Source organism: Cheilinus undulatus, linkage group 7 (genome assembly GCF_018320785.1).
Source record: "Cheilinus undulatus linkage group 7, ASM1832078v1, whole genome shotgun sequence".
NCBI classification, from domain to species: Eukaryota; Metazoa; Chordata; class Actinopteri; order Labriformes; family Labridae; genus Cheilinus; species Cheilinus undulatus.
The window spans coordinates 32,904,602-32,928,589 of NC_054871.1; the positions used below are offsets into that span (position 1 = coordinate 32,904,602).

The 23,988-nt window shown below is 39.1% G+C and overlaps 1 protein-coding gene across 4 annotated transcripts in view; it reads right to left on the reverse strand.

Annotated features, from left to right (window-relative positions):
- unc13a (unc-13 homolog A (C. elegans)) overlaps positions 1-23,988 on the reverse strand; it is a 70,883-nt gene that overhangs the window by 19,632 nt on the left and 27,263 nt on the right. For 2 of the 4 annotated variants that reach the window (XM_041792087.1, XM_041792085.1), the window contains exons 14-35: positions 23,706-23,711; positions 23,381-23,455; positions 23,060-23,279; positions 20,871-21,098; positions 20,140-20,281; positions 18,260-18,429; positions 18,019-18,134; positions 16,702-16,865; positions 16,463-16,616; positions 13,273-13,341; positions 12,792-12,881; positions 12,437-12,571; positions 8,474-8,607; positions 8,178-8,263; positions 6,229-6,355; positions 6,035-6,131; positions 5,129-5,272; positions 4,916-4,993; positions 4,644-4,721; positions 4,361-4,449; positions 4,119-4,265; positions 3,234-3,357 (exon numbers count right to left, since the gene is read on the reverse strand). In XM_041792087.1, coding sequence (XP_041648021.1) covers positions 3,234-3,357; positions 4,119-4,265; positions 4,361-4,449; positions 4,644-4,721; positions 4,916-4,993; positions 5,129-5,272; positions 6,035-6,131; positions 6,229-6,355; positions 8,178-8,263; positions 8,474-8,607; positions 12,437-12,571; positions 12,792-12,881; positions 13,273-13,341; positions 16,463-16,616; positions 16,702-16,865; positions 18,019-18,134; positions 18,260-18,429; positions 20,140-20,281; positions 20,871-21,098; positions 23,060-23,279; positions 23,381-23,455; positions 23,706-23,711 — 2,673 coding nt within the window. Of the gene's footprint in view, positions 1-1,505; positions 1,687-3,233; positions 3,358-4,118; positions 4,266-4,360; positions 4,450-4,643; positions 4,722-4,915; positions 4,994-5,128; positions 5,273-6,034; positions 6,132-6,228; positions 6,356-8,177; positions 8,264-8,473; positions 8,608-12,436; positions 12,572-12,791; positions 12,882-13,272; positions 13,342-16,462; positions 16,617-16,701; positions 16,866-18,018; positions 18,135-18,259; positions 18,430-20,139; positions 20,282-20,870; positions 21,099-23,059; positions 23,280-23,380; positions 23,456-23,705; positions 23,712-23,988 lie in introns of those variants that run through there. The other 2 variants (XM_041792084.1, XM_041792088.1) reach the window with 2 other exon arrangements.

A 23,988-nucleotide genomic window follows, 5' to 3' on the forward strand; every position in this document is an offset into this window, starting at 1 on the left:
CTACAGACCTCTTTTCTTTGTTCATCATTCTTCCTAACTCTTTAAAGTGCATTTTAAGGGCTGCAGTTTCAGGTCTGACCTACATTTAAATATTGTTATTGGTATCAGTAAAAATGAATTTTAAAACATTGGCATATCGAATATTGGCAAAAACCCCAGTATCATGCAAATCGATTCAACCCCGGTCAATCCAATACCGTGCATCCCCTGCAAACAACCTATAGTACACTTTTAGTTACTGAAGTTAGGTAAAATTAGATAAATCAGATGAGCAACTTTGTTAAAGTTATCAATAAAAAGTGATTGACATTGAAGTAGCTATATGCATGTAGTAAAGATTGCTCAAAATTTTAATACTGTTACTCACACAGGCAACATTTTCAACCTTAGAGTCAATTGAAGTTCACTTTATTATAAAACTAACTGAACTTCTGTGTTGTACTTTGGTTAAATTTTAAGCTAAAGAACAACAAATAATACAAATCACTTTACCTAAGGAATAGATGTTTTATCAGAGGAAAAATAAGCAGAAATCATTTAATCTCTGTCATAACATATTTCAGGCTATTTACTATCCATTACACCACAGTTTAAAATAGATTATTCTAAAGAGATTTGTTAAATTTAAATGTTTCTTTAAACTTGTATCAGTCACTTACTACTCTGGTAATTTCATCATTCATATTTCACCATTTAAAAGTCATCTCTTACATAAGAGCTTTTAGACTAAGAGAGCACTTTGCACATTTATCTGATTTCATCCTTGTCGACTATCATCACTTCAAACCAATACTTCATGTAAAAAAAAGCATTTTTTAACATCAGAACCAGTGACATAATACCATCATCACAATCATCATAGAAACAACAGAACATAAAATCAAACCAGGACAGACCAACATGACAGGTCTGCAGAGACATACAGTACAGTGTTGTACAGTATACTGAGAGAAGACTGCAGTGTTGAAATAGATCAGATGCAAGCAACAAACCCACAGTGGGTAGTGAGGGGAGGGGCAGGACACAGTTCAAACAGGTGGGAGAGGTTTGGGTGGGATAGAGATAAAAAAAAAAGGGGGCTTGAGGTGGGGCAGAACACCAGATACCAAGCCACTGAGTGATCAGAGTCGCCCCACCAGAGTCTCAGTAAGAGGACACAATGCATGAGAAGAAACAAGGCAACACCAGGCGCAAAGAGAGGAGTACCACTTCCAGTTTGAGGAGAGTGTTTGAGAAGAAGACAGCAGAAGACAGGGGGGCTTTGATTAGATCGTTGGGAGGTGTAGGACCTATCAGAACGAGTCAGGAATGCACCATGCTTCTGTCTTCTCAAGAGAGGGACAGCGGTGGAGGAGAAGAGGAGAGGAGGAGAGGAGAGAAAAGAGGACGATAGGAGAGAAGAGAGGAGGAGAGAAGGGAATAGAGGAGAAGAGAAGAGAAGAGAAGAAAAGAGAAGAGAAGAGAAGAGAAGAGAAGAGAAGAGACAGGTAGGAGGATGTGGGTGTGATGAAGGGTAAAAGAACAGCGGAAGATCGCAGCCACATTTAGCAGAGAACCAACCACCGTAGACGGACAGACAGACACACACGCAGGAGTGCTGTACTTACAATCATCTGTGGAAGGAGAGCGGTGGGAGCGGGATGTAATAGTAATCACAACAACAACCAGAGAAAAGGGTCAGTCAAGCTGCAAAGAGCCCCACATCAGTCAAAATACAAGTTTGGTGGGAGGGAATTAGTCCAAACCATAACTGTTTAAGCCTCTATTAACATGCACGTTAACAATTAAACTCCCCAATAAAATTTGTCATAAAACATTAACAAAAGGTGAATCTACCTGAGAGCATTAGGTGACATTTGCCCACATTTAGGGCTAGGGGTGGGAATTGCAGGCTTGCTCAAAATATGACACAATTTACAACATGTGGCCCACCATAACAATAATATCCTGTTACACAGTTTTGAGATACATGCAAGACATAGCACAATATCTGATTAAATGAAGTACCCCCCAAAATAAAGTGCAGGATTATATATTTATTCTCTGAAATTTGGTGTCAGTTTCGCCAACTATCGAGCCTCATTTCTTCACTTCTTGTCAGTTTTTGTTGTGTTTTTTGGCTAATTACTTTGGCTCATGTTACACTCTTTCAAGCTGTAATTGCCACTAGAAAGAGTCACGAAGTAGTGACACAGTGAGGGGAAAGTGGCAAGGAAATTTGTTGGGAGGGCCATCCTTAAAAACAAACAGTATTGCCCGTGATTTGATAAAGATATCACGAGTAAGACATGCATCAGTACTTTTGTCCCACCCCTATTAAGGGCTTAAATTCTTTTTATTTGGTCTCTTTTTATCCACTGAACCATTTTACAGGGACTTATGGTGAAAACATGATTTTCTGAAGCCAGACCAGTAATATTAACACCAGTGTGCACAAGGTCAGAGATGAGAAAACAGCATATTACCAGTGATATGAGGCTCTTTAGTCAATAACCAAACACAAATAAGAACACATATATCCAAAACAAAAGAAAACAGGAGGCTGCTTTCCAAAATGTATGACTCTTTTTGGAACTGGGCCGGATCCTTTGGGCAAAAAAATCTGCCACTTTGTAGTGAGTTACTCATTTATCAGGAATCTCTCCAAATAATAGTTGGCTGACATGCTGGAGAGCAGCCATGAGCTGGTGTTAGAATGATATGGTGCACTCCTTTCAATATTTCTCCTCTTTAAGGTTTTGATCTGGATTGTTTCGATGAATGGAGGCACTGAGGGGTGTTAAATATGTGTGGGGATTAGGATGCCATGTTGATGCGGTACAGAAGCAATTTGATCGTTTGTGCGTTACATCTTGAACAACTACACACATAAAATGTCTGCCTTTGTATTCCCTTTCTTCATTCTCCACCTCCTCCTTTTTCTTTTGATGCTGCCTTGGCAGTTGTGTGCGATTGTGTATCTGTGCACATGTGGGTGTTGTCATATGTTTTACAGATTTTTTTCCTGTCTATCTTCTTGCTGTAGTCATCAGGGCTAGAGGGAAATGTGTGTATATCTGCGTTTGCACTGTTCAGATTTTTCTAGGCTAAAAATAAGTGTCCCTCCTCACTTGGACAGCAGGCAAAGTCAGCAATGAGTGCCAAAACAGCATGTGTAGCTCAGCATAGTTACTGTGTGTATGTATATGGATGTGTGTCTATGTATGAGTATATGTAAGCGAGAGTTGTCTCACCGTTTGGTCTGTGAGTGGTGGCAGAACAATGGTCTTCTCCATCGTGTTCATCACCAGCTTCCACAGTTCCTTCAACACGCGTTTCAGCACGGTCTTCTCACAAATCTTAGCAAACAAAGTCAAGCTGGCAGGAGGGGGAAAACAGAAAAATGAAGGGAGGGTTAAATAATAACCAACACAAGGAAAAAAAATTGTCTGCTAAAATAAACATTTAAAAAAGAAAAAAACGAATGATCACTTTAATAAGAGACTTGATTAACAGATTCAGACCAGATGCAGCACTTGGGTGTAATATACCTTTAAGACCTGAAGAGAAGCTGGTGTGCTTTAACCTTTAAGACCTGATGCAGTCAGCGTATTTTGGACAATCTTACTGTTCTTAAGACATGTGACCTAAAAACTGCAATATGATTTCTTAAAAATACATACGGGAAGGCAGGTTTGGATAAAAATACTTAAGATTTTGAGGCCGACTAGAGCAGTATTTTAAAAGGCCAAGAACAACTAAAACCCCCTAATACACATTTCTTATATGTAAGCACAAATCACCTAATAATAGGTTTCACTTTATATTAAACTCACTTTAAGAATATTTGTAATTTGTAATATTTGTTTGTTAGTTTGTTAGCAACATAACTCAAAAACTTGTGGACGGATTTTGATGAAATTTTCAGGAAATGTCAGAAATGGCATAAGGAAGAACTTATTAAATTTTGATAGTGATCCAGATCACTGTCTGGATCCAAGAATTTTTTAAAAGGATTCCGTACTATTGGGAGATAGGGCTAGTGGTGGAGGTCTGCGCTCTCAGAGTGCTTTTCTAGTTTAAAAATGCAAAGCTAATCCATCTTTTTTGGACTTCATTAAAATTGCAGACTGGCTCACTTGCTGTCCAGGAACTCCATGATGGGCTGCAGGACATTGTCAGCATCCTGGGCCACGCTGCTGGCATTGCCCACCGTTGTGGTCCCCTTCACCTGAGCCAAGATGTCTCCCATCTGCTTTACGTTCTCCTCTATGTGGGGCTGGAAACTACAGAGGAAAAGAAAAGGATAAGTCTGGTTTGAATGACTATTACATCAATTTTACTTCAGTATAACTGACACAGTTTGTCTGTATGTTTCTACCTGACAGAGAAGATCCTGCTGAGATCATCCATGACATTGTTGAGTTTAACCTGCAGATCTTTGAGGATATCGCTTGCCTCCACACACAGCTATAGTCAAACAATAAGACACAAACAGCTGGTTGGAGTTACTGGGAAGAGATGTAATGAGCTGGTGGCACCAATGATACATTTGAATAAAGAAAACCAGCTGAACTGGCCAACTGTGATCTGGTGCAGATATTAGAATAATAATATTAGAAAATATTAAAATTAGCTAAATAATACTGTTTGAAATCACTCACATCTTTCCCTCCCATTGCTTCAAACATCTTTTCCAGTTGAACTCTCAGCTGTTGAATGTTGTTGATCAGGATGCAGGGCTGTGGACAGAAAGACAGCAAACATCTGTTTCACACAGTAACCCCAGAAAACATTTTACAATTGTGTACAACAGCCAACCTTAGTCTACTTTAATCATGGTAATAAGGAACAGGTATGTTTATGAGATACACATTGTATCAAAAAGGGGAAAACAACCTTTTTTTCACACAGATGCTAGTCTCTGACTACTTACCACTTTCTCCATATTGATATAATTGGGGAAACACTTGGAGATGATATCAGCATAGGACAGAAGTACATTGCTGATGGTCTAGATAAAGAGAAGGAGCTTGTTAATTAATTTCTGAATGAAGAAACTACTAGTATGTTGATAGCTGTTCTACAAACCAAAGAAGCCTGTTGATGTATAATAATTCTTAATACTGTAAGTATTTTCAAAATCTACCTTGGCAAATCTCTTCATGTAGTGTCCTACGATCTGTGGATCTGGACACTCGAGCTTCCTGATGATCTCAAAGCTCTGGTTGAGCTGAGAAAACACATCGACCACAGAACAGGAGAACAGAGCATGTTCTGATGTGATTTGGAACTGTGGGGCAGAAAAACGTGGGGAAGAAGAAAATCATTGTTATTCATTATGGAAGAAGACACACAGATTTAAGAAGTAAACTTGAAGCACATAAAACCATGTAGATTATTAACCACTGCATTAGACAGGAGCTGTTATATCTTCTATAACATATATAAATCCACATGTGTAAGAGGCAGCTAGCCATGCAGCCACTTTTACAGGCAGCCTATGACAGGAGGTAGCTCCTATCTTTCTCCCTGTAATTGGCAGGTGGCTGGCACCCATTCCTTAATAGGCATGAGGTGAGTGTGTAGGTGCTTGTCTGGGGAGTCTTGGTAATGAGGTGAGGAGAGTTTTCCTCCAGTAAAAACTTTGGAATAAGGCCATTAATTCACAATATCCTGCTGCCACACAGTTATCACCTTCCTTACCTACAAGAACGCTTCAACTATGCTTCTTTAAACTTCATAAAAGTTGTTTTATAAGATGAAGCACAATGACTGGGCTAAGAGGATGATTCAAACATTTTCTCTCTGCTTTGAGTTTATGTCTGTTCTGCAGTGTCCATGCTGCTTTCTGCTGTCTTTGAAGAGTGCAGGAGAGGTAGGGGGGAGTGTGGGAGGCAGAGCAGTAGGGAGGAGGGAACTCTGCCTGATAACTTTGAGTGTGACAGAGGGTGTACAAAGGATGGATTACAGTAATTCTGCCTGAACAACAACAGCGACTCAGCGTTTCCAGGGGAGTGAAGGGGAGATAAGTAGAAGAACTGGAAAGTTTTACCCCATCTTTTTTGTCTCTCTCCAAAGCACCATGCAAGAAGTCTCGAGACACTTCCTCATTTTCATCCAGCCACTGAATGACAAACGGCTCAAACCACCTATGAAGTGCAGAAAATCCACATGCATTAATTCTTATTTTCTGTTCTCAGTTTGAGACCACTGAGGCCAAACAGTGTTTGGCAACTTGTTACTTACGCAGGATATTCAGGCACTCTGCTCTTGAAGAAGGGCAGATCTTTGCAGTACTCGTTGTAAAGCCACTTGACTTTGAAGTGCAGGTTCATGTAATCGGCACTCTTGCATAAACGATTTTTTTCATGTTCTGAGAGAAAGAGAAAAAGACACATGCAATGAGTGAAAAGTTGATGCAGTTATCAAAGATCTATTGTGCATACTAAAACCCTGATCCAAAGAAAGACATTGGCTCTTTGGGCCTGGTAACAATAAAAATGTCTGTCTGATATCAGTTGGCAATGCTACATCTACATATTTCATAATCTACATATTTTTATGGGGAAAGAACAAGGATAGCAGGGATAATGGGGATTTGTTCTAGATGTCAAGGCAAATAATTAAGCTTTGAACTGTCCAGACACTGAATTAGGACAGACTGATTTAGATGGGATAACTATAGAAAGGAGTAAGCAGCACTATACGGCCTTAGCATAATTTTATCCCAACAGACAGAAAGATAGAATCAAAGCCAGAAATGTCTTCTTGCCCGAGTAAACTTGCAAAATGACATATTTCAACCAATTATACTCCTAACTTTGGAACAACAAAAGATATGCACTGGGAAAAAACAGTATACTATATGGACTGGAAGTTTGGTGGGGTAATCAAAATTATTTTTTAATATGAAAAAGGGGACACTAATATCCTATCTGGATCTTCAGCAGAAACACAGACTTGCACATTAAAGAAATTTCTGGAAATACATACACCTAAGGCACTGTGTAGGCAGTATGTCTAAGAACAATGAACCACAAAGTGACCTTTTAAGTCAGTTTTTCAAATAACCCCACAAAACTCAAAAACCCTCAGTGTTTTTAAGTACCTCAGGAGACTATTATTATAATCTCAAATATATATGGCAGAGGGACCTTTCATTTAATAATGAGGATTATGATTGGTTAGATAAGATATCAAATGTGGGAAAAGAGAAGCCAGAGGGACACTCAACCAATGTAAATGATACATAGATATAACTGGATGGTATCTAGACTCCAAAAATGTGGATTAACAACAACAGAGGGTGGCAGTGTAAAAATGAACTAGCTATATATAGTATTCATACATGGTTTGGGAGTGCATCCTTTATGGATTGAGGTTTTGGAGATTCTAGGATGTTGGTGGTGTCACCCTGCCCATACAGCCACAGCTCTGTCTGTCATGGTTGACCTGTGTTTTTGAACTTTTGTGTTGGAGAGGAGGCTCTTTGGTTTTGTTTTTTTTTTTGTTTTTTTTTTTCTTTCTCTTTAGACTGGTTGGGCAGAGCAGAAGTAGCACTCTCATCAGGTGTCACAGCTGCTGCTAATTGGAGGCAATCAGGATCTCCTTTTTACCACCCTGGGTTGAAGCTTCAGATGTCAGAGTATTCCTTCAGCTCCTGAGTGGTAACCTAACTCAACTACAGCTAGTGTGCCTTTTTACTAGTGATCACATTTGTGAATTTTTGCAGTTTCTAATACCTTGTCTTTCCTTGCAGTGCCTCCATCCCCCCTGCTTCTGCCTGCCACCAGCCAGCCAACTCACCTTTCTTCTACCTTGGCTCGTGCTCTGCTTTTGGGTCCGAGTCAACAAATCATCACACTGTCTCCCTGATGAGGGCAGGGCAATGATACTTAATATGTCTAAAAATAAATTCAGTATCCCAAAAGTTGGGGTTAACACAGCTGCAAGACTCATATCTTGGTGAGAACCAGAGATAACACAATGCAAAGGAACAGACTGATGAAACGATCAAGATTTCAAGTATGAGCACATTTAGAAAAATAAATACTACAAATTGTAAAATTTGGGTTACAAAACAAACAAACTTACTAACTAACAACAAAAACACCCCAATCATAATTCAAAGTAGGAAAAGAAAAGGCAGTGCATGTTCAGATCAGAGGTCCAGTAAATCCCTGACTTTCACTCACCCTCCATCGCATACTTCATATCCTGAGCAAACAGGTTCCACATCACCTCAGCGCTGATTTTACCCACGTTGAGCTCCTGGGGAAATCTGAATGAAGGAGAGAAGGAGAAATGGTTTATGAAAGATAAATGAAACTGAGCAAGTTGATAAGTCTTAAAGTACAGACTTCGATGTTCTAATAAAAACTGCAAAGCAGAAAAAGGGTGTGGGCATTAAAATGTCATTAAAAATGGGATTGAATATTACTGATTCTGGGAGATACTAAGAGAAAGAATTAGAAAGTTACAGGAGACATACTGGTTTAGGCAGGGGGTATAAGAATTTTTGTCCTCCTCAATGATAGAAACGATAAGTGTGATGAGTTTGGACCAAAAATCCAGATTCTTGATGCTTGGTCCCTGTTCCTCTGGAGGCACTGCACCCTGTTTGGCCTAAAACAGCAATAAAAAAAAACATCTTATTAATCTGTCAGAAACATTTTGGGGGAAATTTGCCCAACTATGTGTTTTTGTTTTTACAATTTCCTCATCATAATATGAATATTAAGCCAAACTGCGGATTTAATTTATGTAGTTTCATATAACGTACAGATAGAATAATTAATTGATAAATATTTTGAACAGAAAGGTTGGTATTTCTTATCATCTGAAGCAGCAACTATTTTTTTTTGGTTTGGAATCTCCAGTGTGTTTGTAATACATCAGCTCATACATATTCAACACTACTGCTCAAACTGCTTTAAACAGACTCAGAATGTCAACTGTCTGGATGACTTCTTTGAAATAGCTAAAGATGTGGAGGAATGAAAAAAAAAAACTAAGTCGAGCACCACAGGGGCTGAAGAGTGAAGAATGATCTTGTGGAGATCAACAAAATGTAGCAACATCCCTCAGGATGAAATGTTTTATTCAAAAGACAACACACTTATTTGAAATTCACGAGGGAGTCTGAATGGGGTTGGCACTTAATGAGGACTCAAAGCAACTTCTAGAAATCCCTGTTGAACTCCTACAGCAGGACTGATGGAGGGCCAAGCCTGGACTACTTAGACGAAGAGGATGATACAAACTCCTCTACCTTCTATAAACAAAGGTAGAGGAATTTAAATGCTATTGAACATTTCAAACAAAACTGGGGATGGTAGAAAAACACTTAAAAAAAGTGAGGTTATAAACATTTTCAACACTCCAGTATTTTTTGAATACTTACTGATTTAAAATAATTCATAGATCGACAGTATCATTGAAACAGAGAAAGAAGCTGAATCCATTAAAATTCAGAGGTCTGCAAATGCTTTCCTTTCTCAAGTCCTTTAATCTTCTCATAAAAACACAAAATCTAACAGCAGAGGAGGTGACAGCAAGGGTGAAACTGTCTGTATACTGCATGAATACTTCTAAGTTTTGGTAATCAGAAACAGGAGCCAATCAAAGCTGTCAAAGGGCAACTTGGCTGACATACTGAGACTAACAAGCAGCAATGCTCACATACAGGCAACTTAGAGTCACCAGTTAATCTAACAAGCCTGGCTTTGGACTGTGGGAGGAACAGGAGTTTCCTGTTTGGCCAGGATTCAAACCAGGAAGCTTCTTGCTGTGAAGAGACTGCACTAATCACTGAGCCTTCAACCTCTCTGGTATTGTGAAAAGCCTATATTCAGTTTGGATAAGGGCAGTTATTTAGTTATTTGCCTCCTTAATGATCAAAATAGCATTGCTATGGCTCCATCAGACATTTTTGTAGATCCCATTAAGCTACATATGTCCATGGTTTGTCATCCCTCTAGGTTTACGTGATCTTTATGCCCCCTTCCCCACACATACACACACACACACACACACACACACACACACAAAATTTAAATGGGGCACTGTGCTGCTTTTTATGCAAAATCACGTGCAAAGAGCAGGGACCTAAACTAGAGCACTGAACAGACCTTAACACATACATGAATGACGGGATTTGGTGCACACTGGGCTTGTGGCACAGCTCCTATGGCTGCTAGATTATGGCAAAAACTATAATCACGATTACTTTGATTGGCACTGAGATCATGATCATTAGACACAATTACTTATTGATTTTACAACATCTTCTACACAACCTAGACACTCTTTACACATTAAAAGCAGGCAAAAAAGTGGAAAATACATTAATATATAAAATAATGCTACATAATAACAATAAAAAACAAACAAAAACTTTCAAGGTAAAATATAAGAACAAATGCTGAAACATTCAACCACATAGCAATGACAATAGACAAAACAGGCATGACACTGCATGCAGCACAGTAATCGTTTCATCACAATTATGTTGTTTTCATAATTGTGGGAAGCCAAAATTGTGATTGGATTTTATACTTGATTAATTGCCCAGCCATAACAGCTGCTAAATGGGCTGTTTCAGAGATGTCTATGAGATGAAGAAACATCAACATTCCCTCTAATGTCTGTTACACCCAACACAAAATGATAACACAGTGTAAGTGGCTGAAGTATTACTGGTTCTTCATAGGTGGCCTTTTGAAATATAACTACTGTTAGCATTTAGAAATGTTCTAGAGAGGTCTGTAATCAAACAAGAACAGGCGGTTTGAACTGTGTATATTTGAGTCATGGAACATTTCCTGTATAATGCTGCTACTTTGCACTTGCACTTTACCATATTGCATATATTGCACATATTGCACTATTTGCACTTCAACAACTCTTTACTATATTGCACTACAACAACATACCTAAAAAAATTTTTTTTACACCTCTGGCTTACTGTGAATGTAAATTATTCCATCCTGCATAATGTAGGTACCTACTGCCTGTCTGTTGTGTCTACTGCTATTTTGTTGATGTCTGTGTGCTCTATTATGTTACATGTTGCGTGTTTTAGCGATATTTGCACATTTGGAGTTGGGGAAATGAAATTTCAATCCTCTGTGTAATTTATTTTACATTGCCTGATTGACAATAAAGCTCACTTTGACTTTGACTTTAATGGTGAGACATCAAAATTTGAAAAAACCATCACAGATATGCTCTTTGAGTAACAAGAGCTAAAGAGATGTCTTTTTACAAGGTCTTTTCAAGCTCTACACAAAGTCTGTAGAGGCTTAATCCTTGGAACGGACCTGGAAATGCCTAACTTGACATATTTTCAACAATAATAGAAGATGGTGGTGCTCAGATTGGTTTTATAAAGAAGGTCCAAGAGGCTTTTTTAGGTGTATATTATTCTTGGCATGTCTTATCTTTACACTGACAAAATAATGTCACATGGCTTGTCAGGTGATTCAGACTACATAAATGGAGGTGTACCCCCTGTGTCTGCTTATGTCTTGTGAAGGGCTAGGGCCTGAAACGTCACATGTGGTGATAATCTTCATTAAATAAGCCTTTGGAGCAGCTTCTGGTGTGCGGACTTTTTTTTCTGTTTTACCACATTTGGAAGGAACATGCATTTGCCAGATGAGCAGCAGAGCTGAGAAGGTGAGTTGCACACATGAAAAATTTTTCAAATCTTCTCTGCAAATGCTAAACAGCTTATTTTGCTGTTGCTACTGACTCTTTTTTTCGAGCTGCTCATCCCACAAATGCACGTTCCTTACAAATGTGGCACCATTTAAAGGGAAATAAAAAGGCTTTTCAACAGCATAAGATTAACTGCTAGGAAGCAATGTCACAACAAAGAAATAATCTACCAAATACAAATTTCCTTACTTCTTGTGCTAAGTTTAATAATCCTGAGGGTTTCAATAGGGTCCTTGCACCCTTGGTGCTCAGGCCCTAACTACTGCTCTGTGAGGTCTGATACACGTGCCAAGGTTGATGAGTTTCATTCATGTTTAAAGCTCTAAATTTCTCATTCAGTACAGAGGAAGACGAAGAATAGCATTTCCTTGCACCCCCATAAAGCCACCTCTTTTGGTGCTCAGGCACTTAAACAAAAAAGAAAACAGCATCAATCATTGGCTATTTGTAGCAAAATTGAAAGTAAATCTCATTACTTTCCAGCCATGTCAGCCAGTGCCTGTTTTTCTATTTTTATCCTAGCACTGTCCAGCAATGCACAATCCATTTCTGTGTCTTTTTTCCCAAATACTAGGAAACATTTTTCTCACATTACCGTTGGCAATTCTGTAATTTTTAGAGTCCTGCCAATAAAGCGAACAGAAATATGAGTATTTTGTGAGGCAGGAAAAAAGAAAAGAAAGAAATGTTCATTCACACCTACACAGATGTTGAATAAACCTCTGCCCCTTACCGGGTCTGTCTGATACTCTCGGCTGTACAGCTCATGGCAGTTATTGAAGATGTACTCGTAGGTGGAGTTGAGACAGGCTTTGACACAATCTTTCACAACCTGACTGGCTCTAGGTGGTGACTGAAGCTCTTGGACCTGAACACGGAAACACAAAACCAAGAGAGAAAGTGAAACCAGGCAAACTCACTGCATTGCATACTTGTCTTTATGTTTATTTAATGTACAAGTATTATTTGAATTCTGCTTTTCATACCAGAGTAAAAACCTTGCGGGGAAATTGTGCTGAGCCCATTGCGTCCTACAAATGCAACACAGGTAGGACTACAGCATAAAAACTTTAAAGAGGAGACAATACCTTCATTCTGAAGAAGGTGATACTGGTGAGGAGGTCCACAGTGGATTTGAGGTCCTGCAGCCTCTCGGGACTGCTGGCAGGGAAGTTATTCTGCAGTGAGAAAAATAATACAGTGAGCCACAACACATCCATGTTTGTCCTGTGGGTCTATGGGCAGCATGGTAACACAATTTCCCCTGCCAATACAACCCTTGTTTGGTGGCACAGTTGTTACAATGTGGGTGTTCAATGTTTCCTAAATGTGACTGTTCATGTTTCAGAGGAGCTGTGAATCCAATTATTATCTTAGCCGGCTTTGTTTTCACTGTTTATTACATTGAGAGACAATGAGAAGAAAGGTACATAAAGAACAGAGAAGTCTGATTAAACACAACAGCAGTGTGGGTTAACTCTCCTGACATTTAGTTTAACAGCTGTCGTCTATTAGTCACTTTTCAAAGATAATATGTGAGTGTACTAGTAAGTGTGAGGGTAGCCTTACTCTGTACATTGACAGGTCAATCCTCAGGGAGTTGTGAAGCTGGTCTAGAAGCTTGACAAATCGCTCTTTCTGTAAGGATAGAAACACAAGGGGTAACAAATTTAAATATAACCAGCAGGAATAGCAATTACAGGATAACTCATGGTGCAATATAACTTCAGAAAACAGTAGTTCTGCATAAATTGATATTTTAATGGGAAAACATAAGAGAGTATTTATTCACTGCAATTTGATTTAAGTTTCCTCTCTTTATCATGCTAAGTGTTGGGTCTAACAGGGACTGAATAATGCATTACTGTAATCACATTACATTTGTCCGTTACGCAGTGGTGTAACACATCACAACTGCTAATTAAGTAATCACATTACTGTTACTATAAAATAATAATCCCTTTACTTGCATAACTGTAACTCCTCCAACTACATGCAAAACAGGAGCACAGATAAAACAAATCAAGCGCCCCTTTTTAATGATGCAACACTCGCTTAATCAGGTGAGTGACATTTCAGCTGGAGTCCATGGAGGAGGGAGAGGGAAATGGCGAAGCGGTTCAAATGAAGACATCCTCACATGTGTGGAGATATGATCATTACTTTGGATTTGTTTCATGAAAGGCAAGAATATGATGGTGAAGTGTAAACTTTGCTCAGGTAAGAAACAACTCTCCGTTGTTGTGAACTCCACACAAATATTTCCAAACATCTGCAAAGATCCCTAGAGCCCAAGTGATACTTGAGACAACTGCATGATGCCGATGCCTACCAAGCAGCTAGAGCTTGATTTCCAACAATAGCAACAGGTAACCACAAAACCTGAGATGAATAGGCTTGTAGTAGCATTTATGTTGGAGGAAATGTTCCCTAATGTGGCCTTGTTCTTGACATATTTTTTTTCCGCAAGGTGCCGCTTTGGTCTGATTTTCAAAAACTTTGTTGTCATCTTTTTCTGTATTGAAGAGCAGAAAGGAGAGAGCTTGTGTAAATCTTTCTAATTGGAATGAAGCAAAGCCTGGGAGTTGGTTCAGGCATACAAATCGAGCCACATTCATACTGAACATACATTACTGTCACATTCTCCTATCACAAGCGTCCTCCTAAATTGGCGGTTTATTTTAACCAGAAGATTTCCTGTCCCTCCCTTTGACATTGCTGCCTTTGCCAGTGCTGCTCTTAACCCCGCACCCCCAACCCAGCATCCACCTGCAGGCCCCAGTGAGGGTTATAAATATGTCATATGTCACTCCTTAATTCCAGCATGTAAAATATATTAGGAGTGATGAAGCTAGTGCCTCGACGCCAAACTCACATTGTTTGCTTTCTGAACAAATGCTTAAAACACATCAAACATGAGTGTTCTGACTGAAATAGGGATTTCTGCTATTTGTATTGGTATGTAGATTCATCAGGAGGCAGTGATTGTCTCAGTTGACTTTATTACCTTGACTTGACTGAATATAACACATGACAGATGTACTCAGCTGCTGACTTACTTCTCATGGAGTACATATACACAAAGTCCTATCCTGTAGCATCACTTCCAGTGCTGGTATCACTTGTTTGCACCTTTCACTAAATAAAGTAATGCTATTACATTATATTACACTAACGCATGGAAGAAGTAGGGTTTAGCATTGTGTATTTCACTGGCAGTTAAGTTACAGAAGATCTCAGATGACAAGGAGTAATGAAAAAGAAATGTAACTTGTCAGTTTTAGCTGTGAATAACTACAACATGTAACTCATTACTTGTTTTTAGAAAGTAACTAGTAATGAATAATGATTACTTTTTTTGAGTAACTGCCCCAACAATGATTATGCTCCATCCTTTGACTTGTTTTCAATGCTGTTTGACATGATCCTACTGTCTTCTTCTTTTATGTTGCACTGTTAAGTGCGTCTTTGGCCAATTAACTTCTGAGATAAATGTTTTAATGTTGCAGGCGTCAGGCCAAAACCTTGCATTACCAAATTCACAACTTTTCAGGGAGTGAAAAAAAGCTGTATTTTCAAGTAATTAAACGGGGAATGGCCATAGTCAGCATCTTTTTTAACACTTTCTATTGCTTTAAAATGGGTTAAAATCCAATGACAAACATAAAGGGGGAGCAAAAGCACTGATTTACAAAAAAAACCCCAAAAAAACAAACTAACAAACAAACAAATAAAAAAAACACTGATATGGTAAATAGACCAGAGCTTGTGCAGTGCTTTTATAATTGTCCGTCTACTCAAAGGGCTTTTCACATCACAGGATACACCTGTTTCGCTGTGTGCGTGCACCGTGTGTGACAGATGCATTTTAGATCTTGGCCTTCATCAGGGGCGTCAAGAATCAGATGACAAATATATTCTGCCAATGTGAACATTCATATCTGCTACAATAAAGCAAATATGGCTCTCTATTCATCATTCCCATGTCTGTTTTGCCCTAAAACTAAATGTGGTGGATGGAAAAAATAGGTGAGGCCTCAATTCTTTAAGTTCTCTGTGCCTAAGCCACACGTAACAGGCAACTGAGACATGGTGCACATGCAGGTGGTCTGAAAGCCCTGACTTGTTAACAAGCTAAATCCAGCTGTGTCACAATCAAGATGCACGTGTCAAACTTCTAGTCCGAAACGGGCTTTACCCATTCACTCCCAAATTCACACAATAATGTTGAAAGCTGCTATGTAGAGTGCCAGTCAATATTACCAAATTCCAGTCATACACATTCACACACCAAAGACACAGCAGCAGGAGCAACATGAGTCAAGTGTCTCCCTCAAGTGTACATTGACACATGACTGTAAGACCTGGGGATGAAACCCTGAACTTCCAGTAGAAAGAGTAATGTCTCTACCTACTAAGCGACAGTTGCCTATTTTTTCAAATCAAAATACAGATGTTTAACTGTATCACATGATTCAGAACACAGTACTGTTGAATTTGTCTGCCCTGACCCCAGTCACCACACACAAAGAAGAAAAACTACAGTGCTTGATATAAAAATGAAAAAACATTCAGCATAAGGATAACAAGTCAGTCTATTGTTAAAACAGAATTACTTATAATATTAAAGGGGAAACATACTTTCCCCCTATTTTAAGCACTTGCTGATTTTTAGGACATGAAATTTTTGGCATCAGTTTTGAAAATGTAGTACCGCTATCATTTTATACAATCATCAAGTATTTCTGCAGTGACTCACCCCAAAGTTAGAAGCAGCAAAGCGGTCAGAGGCAGAGACATTGTTCGTTGCCTGGGTGGTGTGAGCATAGTAGGCATTGATGTTGGCTAAAAGTGTACTCATCACAGCAGGCACACCTGGGCACATGTACTTAGACGACAGGCAGGCAAAGTGTCTGCAAAAGAGGGAAAGGCATGTTAGCAGACAAAAACATTTACATAGAGCTTAATGACACAGTCTGAAGTCCAGTGGTGACATACGTCATGGCTTGGTAGATGGACTCTACTCCATAACGCATGGCAAACTCATCAACTATCTCCTGTGGAGTTTCCTCAAAGTAGACTTTCCATGCATCATCCCCTTTTGCATCAGGGATCTTCACCACACCATTGTTCTGGACATCTGTCACAAAGTGGAAGAGGTTCTGCAGAGAGGAAAATGATAGAGAAAAATTAAAGGAGAAAAAAGAAAAGAGTAAAAAACGTAACATAAACTAAAAGAGAACTTTAAAAATAATGACTTCAGACTTAGGAGTGAGGAATTTGAAGTGGTAAAAGGCTATTTAGGGCTTTTTGATTTAAAAGGCTTAATTCTGTTAGGGATTACAGGCGAGACAGCAGATGTGCAACCATGGACCATGTTTTAGGACATTTTATGCAGCTTTGTAATTATAACATACTTTAAGTTTTATTGTACAAAATCAAAGCAGATAACAACTTATGATCCAAAACCTTTAAACAGCTAAGTAACAATTAAACCAAAATAAAAGGCCGACACATGGTGCTGTCTTGTCTACTCAACCATTAAGTGCTGTAAAACACTCAGAGTTCACTGTGTTGTTTATGGCCACTTATGTACAGCAATAAAGGCAGCCATTTATCTGTTCAGGTTCAGCTAATATGCTCTGTTGAGTAATGGGCCGAGTAATGACCCCACATGAAGCTGTGATTGGTCGACAATCAATCAGCAGGGTTTTCCACTAAGAGCCGGCGGAGAAATGTGTTTGATGTCTGGAAGTGGTCTAGGTCTTATGAGAGCACAGCAAACTTCACAGAGCATTAACTGAAGTTTAATTTGGAAGGGATCCATCATGGAGCCAAACATTAGTTGAGTAAATTAAACAGTTTTGCATGCAATGGCTTTGCTCATGCACACACAGACACACTGTGGTGGAAAAGTACTTAAAAGAAGCAATTTAATCATTATAACTTTATGTTTTTAAAGCTGATCTGCTGTCAGCGAACAAGTTAATCATCTCACAAAGAGAATGGTATTGCATTGAGATATGTCATATGTCTCGTTAGCCAACGATGAAGTCACAACTACACACTGGCAGCAGATTGGACAAAACCAACCAAACTAGCACCTGTTAAATAAACTTCAGTTTCTTTCAAAGGGAGACCCGTTGGAGTGTTCTGAGGCTTTGACTGCTCTCCAAACTACTTTTTTTAAAAAGTCTTCTTGTATATAAAGTCCTGCGTATAAGTTTTAGGCATGTCAGGTGCTGAGTATGCACCACGATGTGCCACAACCCAGGGCTGGACAGAGGTATCTGTTCAAATAGGCAGCAGTCTTACCTCATGCAAACAGGTGTACTGAACGTGATAGGGGGCGACTGTCTCCTCTCCTTTAATCTCTACGTTAATGTGCATTCGGATAGCTCCAGACACAGCTGATTTGTCAGTACGCTTGTCTGTTAAGAGAAAAAGGCATGCAAAACATTCAAACTGTAGACGTTAGGACAGTCTTGATAACAGCAGTCAGAAGCTGTGATATCAGTGTGGAGTGTTAGTGATGTGGATGGTAAACTGAACTGACCCAGATTGTACCAGACGTCCATCTCTCCGCTCAGAGTGCGGACCTCAATGATAGTTTGACCCAGGAAGTCATCTGACTCCCGTTTAAACTTTTGCTTCACCCGAGACTTGATGTCGTCGTCCTCGTCCCACACTCTCACCTTGATGCGGTCGGAGGAATTGTGACATTCACTAAACAGACGGAAGAAGAGACTTAGCCACAGCTACCAAACAGCATTTGTGTTGATAAATAGCCAAAATGACCGGTTAAATTGAAATTATTTCTCATCCAATAAGAGTATGAGCTGAAAACAATTGAAAATAAACATGCTAGAAGCATTAGTGCTGGGCCAGTGTGATTTGAGAGAATTATGCTAGTAACATTTTTCAATATTGTGAAAACTTCAGCAAGTGTGAAAAACAAATACTACCTGCTGTTCTTTAAGTTTTCACTACTCCTTTGTTGTACAACAAACCCTTCCTTGACATAACCTTGCAAAGCAGATGGGTACGCCCATTTCCTTGTTTTTCACTGGCGAATCCATCTTGTTAAGTTCCCATCTGAACCGTTTGGGCCAGGTTAGAAAGTGACAGGACCAATCAGCTACGAGGGGCAGTACTTTCAGGCACAGCAGAGTTGTGACGTAAACAAGCAGCAGCAAGAGGCCGGTGCAATTATGGCGGAAGAGCATAGCGTGGATGCTGCCAAAGCGTAAGTTTTATCAGAACTTGACAACAATTCTTTGTTAAAAGAAGAACAAAGAACAGCAGTGACTTGTTTTCTTTTCAAAAACGACAAAAGTCGAGTACTTACATGTCTATAGTCGCCATGTTTCGCTTTATTCCTCGTAGCTGCACATGTGCAGCTTGATAGCAGCTATGTCACGTTTTTTGTTGCTCTTATTGGCCCATAGAGATGTGACTGACAAAACATTCATCCAATCACACTCCGAGTTTTTTTCAAAGCCTCTGCCTTTTCTCAATCGTTTCTTATTAAAGCCAGATGGATGTGTGAAACACATCCATCTGGCGTGTCAGGTTATCCTTGACACACTATAAATCCAGAATGTATTTTTCCACAATTTAAACTAGCTACATAATTAAGGTAACTACACAAGCCAGTGTAGCTAAGTTAGCTTTGGAAACTTGAGCTTAAGCAAACATAGCTCAAGCTAACGTAGATATGTAGATAAAGTTGCTATATAGCTTACATAGCTGCTTTATGGGCTTAGCTTTAGCTACATTAACTACCTAGCTATGCTAGCTAGGTAGTTACTTTATCTATGCTAACAGCTAACATTAGAATGTTTTCATGGAGAATGAGCTTTTTCCTGTAAGCAGACTCTTTACTCATCTCTGTTACATCTTTTGTAATCAGGTTTAACAGGTCAGGTTTTTAACTTTTAAATTTTGGTTTTCTAACTGTTACCTTAACCCTTACCCCAACCCTAAAAGGAGGTTTAATCCGATTTTATTTCTAAAATTTCCTTTCTGGGATACACGGCGTCTCAGATGAATGGTCTGCAGCCAGATTTTTTTTGGTGTATTGGTCGCCAGTATCACAATAAAAATGAAATGTGAGTTGATTGTGCACCCTTAATCAGTATAACTAAAACTTGTTGGTTTATAAATTGGTATTGATAATCAACCATTTACATTTAGCCTTAAAAATTTTGGGATTTGCTACCTTTCACTATTATTAATTGTATAAATTAAAAATTTGTGGGTGTTTCAGCTGATCAAAACAATAGAGGAATGTCATCTGAGGTTCTGATTATCATGGTTTGTATTTTTTTTTTTTATCAAAATGATATTTAATTGTGAAAATGAACAATTGAAAAAGACCTACACAGTCTCTCTTTTATGTTTTTAAATCTTTAATCCAAAATGATCTCGACTCACAAGTTGAATGTCTCCTCCCACACAGGGTTTAGGTTTCCATAAATGGTCTTGGTCCTCTTTTTGGTCTTTCCCACCTGAACGGTGACGTAAGGATCACTGGAACCAGTTTTATCCTTGGCTTGTAGACCCTGGGCACACAACACTAGAAGAAGGAATAAAAAAAACAGTAAGCTCCTGTGTGTGCATGTGTCTGTGTGTTTGGATGGAAACAGATGTCTTTTATGTCAGGGTCAGACTACATATCACAAGCTCCATTATGGCCCAGTCAGGCAGGCCCCAAAAAATCTTCCATCTAATGTTTATTTCTATAGAGAGAAGTAAGAAGACGTAGGTAAAATGTTGCCACACAGTACAGGATTTATAGCCTGAGCTAATTTACAATGGCTGTCCCCAGATAGGCCTTTAATCAATCAGCTCCTCCTGTGTAGAAGGTCATGTCTGTCGGTAAAGTTAAGGCAGGAATTTATGGCTCTGTGATTGCCTAATCTGACACGGTGAGCCTTTTAACAGACAAAAAGAGTGTGCAGTCAGACCCTGGCATTAAATCACCTGACCTTCTGTTATACTAACCCACAAATGCCACCTGTGCTCACTTCACACAAATGCCAGCTTGTCTCTTTATATAGACACAAACACCTGACACGTTCCTTCTCCTCTCACTTTGATGTTGACAGTGCCTGCCAGCTCTTTTCAGCACTACTGTACTGAGCTAATTTTGACTCCACTCTCACCTGTGATGCAAATCTTGGCTGACCATTTGGAAGTGCCATCCAACACGCTCTGTTTGATCTGCTTCATGTGGGTGACATGGGTGGCTTTGATGATGCCGAACACCTCTTGAATGAGCTCAAAGATCTCAGGTTTGTTCCTCTCTCTGATCTTCATGCGATCCTTGAGAACCATGATGATGTTCTGGGTTCGATCCTCTGCACCATGTTTGGAGCTCTTCTCTGCAGCTCCTAGTTAGCGCAGAAAAATATAAGCATAATTAGACAAATACAAGCAAATTGAAATGGCATTACCTGAGACGACAGAGGAGGGAGATTTACATTTCATTCTTTACAAATTCTCTCATTATTTTCATGCATTTTTTCCTACATGTAAATAATTCTAAAATACAGAGCAGTGATGCAGGTGATGAAAATCTTGGCTACATTTCATGACTGAGAGACTGACATATTTGCAGAGCTACAAAATGCTGACTTAGTGAGAGATGTAGAGGAGAGGTGGGTGCCAACAAAAGATGGATGGCTTTTAATATCCTCTCAAGAAAACACTGAAAATGAAAAAGCAGGAGTGAAGAAAAGGAGGAGGTGGAAGAGCACTGTTCTTGGCTGTGACAAATAGAGATAAGATGAAAGAGATACTTTGATAGTTAACTAATATTAATAAAAGAAAGCAGAATAAACACAAAAATAAGTCCTGGAAAATGATCCAATTCTTGTGGAAAATAACTATTTCTTTTTCCGAAATTCTCTAAATACCATGTGAATCCAGTATTGATTTGAAGATGTCACAGCTGCAAATGCATCTTTGGGGCAAGCAACTTAACAGTCACATTGTGGATTATGTGAAAAGTTTATTTACTTTGTTTTGAGGGGTTACAGAAGCTACAAAAACAAATACAGCTCTGTATATATGAGACTAGGACACAGGGATTTGTTGCCAACACAGGCATGTATTTTACACAAGTTATTGTTTTAACTTTTTCTGATTTTATAGGTTTTGCCTTCCTTTTAATGCATTTCTTTCTGTGTTTCCTGTTTACCCTTTTTTGTTCTTATCATTTATATTAATTACTTTTTGAAACTTTGGTCCACTTGGTCTCAAGTTTTGCGTTCCTGTGATGGCCAGGTATTCAAGGAGCTCCAGGGGCATTGCAAGGGGTTTTTGGCCCCAAGGAAGAAAAATGTTCCTGCTTTCTTCTCCTCCATCATCCTTTTCTTTCTCCCTGTCTTCTACAAGGATAGGTGCTACGGATGCGAAGATAGTGACAGGGTTGGAGAGGCTCTGTCAGTCAATTTACATCGGTGGTAACTTATGTTGCTAATGTTATGAATTATCAACTGGGACAATAGATCAAAAAAGTATGACAATGTTGCTTTTGCCTTTCTGTCTTTTCTTTTTGTCTTTTGGGCACTTGATTTTTAGTGTTGGGCAGCAGCACTTGTCCATTTTACAGTCACCTCTCCTCCTCTCCTCCAGGCTGTGCTAGGGGTTGACTATACTATTTGGACTTTCTAAAGGGTCACTATGGTGTCATGTGACGTCTTTGATCTTATGGTGTATTGGGATATCCCAGTTCTTATGATGTCTTTGGATAGCTTAGTTCTTAGGATGTCATGGATCATGGGCTGTCTTGGGATGATTTAATACTAATGATATGCCTCTGGATGTCTGGAAAATAATGTTGCTTGGGTTTCATATATAGGTTGGGCTTTTGTTTTGTATAGGTGCTTCTACCTTTAGGGTTTTCTTGATGTTTGGGTGAATTTTGTTGTTGTTGTGCTGTCTGTATCTCATTTGGGTCTTGCTGCTTTGTTTTTCTGCATGCAAAAGCACTTTGTAAACCCTTGGTTTCAAAAGTGCAATAAAAATAATTATCATTATAGATTTGTCTTATTCATTGCTGTTGCTCTGTTAATTTTCTTGCTCCCTGCTCCTCCCTATTCTCTCTTTCTGCTTCTTCCTATTCTCTTTTCTACTTTTCTCTCAATCCTTTTTCAATGCCAAGACTTACAAGGGATTCAGTCATAGAGGGGTAATGTTTTTATACACTTAGCTTACTTTGCAGACATTTTGTAGCTGTTGCAAAACTAATTCAATGCTATATTTTGTTAATCATAAGAATTTGTTGCTGTAGCCAGGTTGTTAAATTCAGACAGTTAGTGGCTACATAAAAAGGGGACATTGGGCTTACTTTGCAGACAATCAGCATTGAGTAGATCTTGGCACTTCTCGTGGCATTTGACTCCACACTCAGTACAGCGCATGCCCTGCCGAGCGATACCCCACAACAGACCCTCACACTCGTAGCAGTAAGTGGGCGTGGTGGCAGTCCACACCTCAAAATTGTGAGGGGTGGTGCAGGAGATTGGATATATGAGGGCCTGGAGGGTCTTTTTGTAGACGTGAGACTTCTACAGAGGTAAAGAGGAGAGAAGTGTGGGGTAAGGAAAGTGTTTATTGTGCTAAAATGACTTTAGAAATATTAACATAAATGTTGTAAATGTGCACTTACCAGTTCTTCATTGTGCAGGGTGCTGGACGTCAGGGCCGAGGTTATTCCTGCTTTTCTGGAGTTCTGAACCAAAGACTGTAAAGAAAAAGCAGAGTTCAGACTCTTGAAACTCCCACCTCAATATCTTTCATTTTTATCGAGACAAATCTCAGTGCAGCTGATGATGCTTGTAATATTTCTGTCTGTCTAAAAATATTGTTTTGAATCGTACAGCAAACTAGATGTAATAGCTGCAAAATTTAAAATGCCTTCTTTAAGAGAGATCAAATTGCTGATCATATTTTCTTTATACCTGTGTCTTTTGATAGCAAATGTTGCAACTTACCATAGCCTGTGGCAGTGCAGTGAAGGTAGGGAGAAGAAGGAAGAGATTAATTACTTCAAAGTGCAAAAGAGACAGGGACTTTTCATAATGCCAAAGAATGAGTAAAAACTATGCATATATTGTGAGCAAACTGTAGTTATCAGAGTTGAATTATAGCTGCAGTCAGAACAGAAAACAGTGCTGGATGTCACAATGAAATAGCCTGTGATCACTTCTCTTTCAGCCAGGATTCATCCCTGTCTGATCAATTACCTGAAACACTGTTATAAATACACAGCTTGTC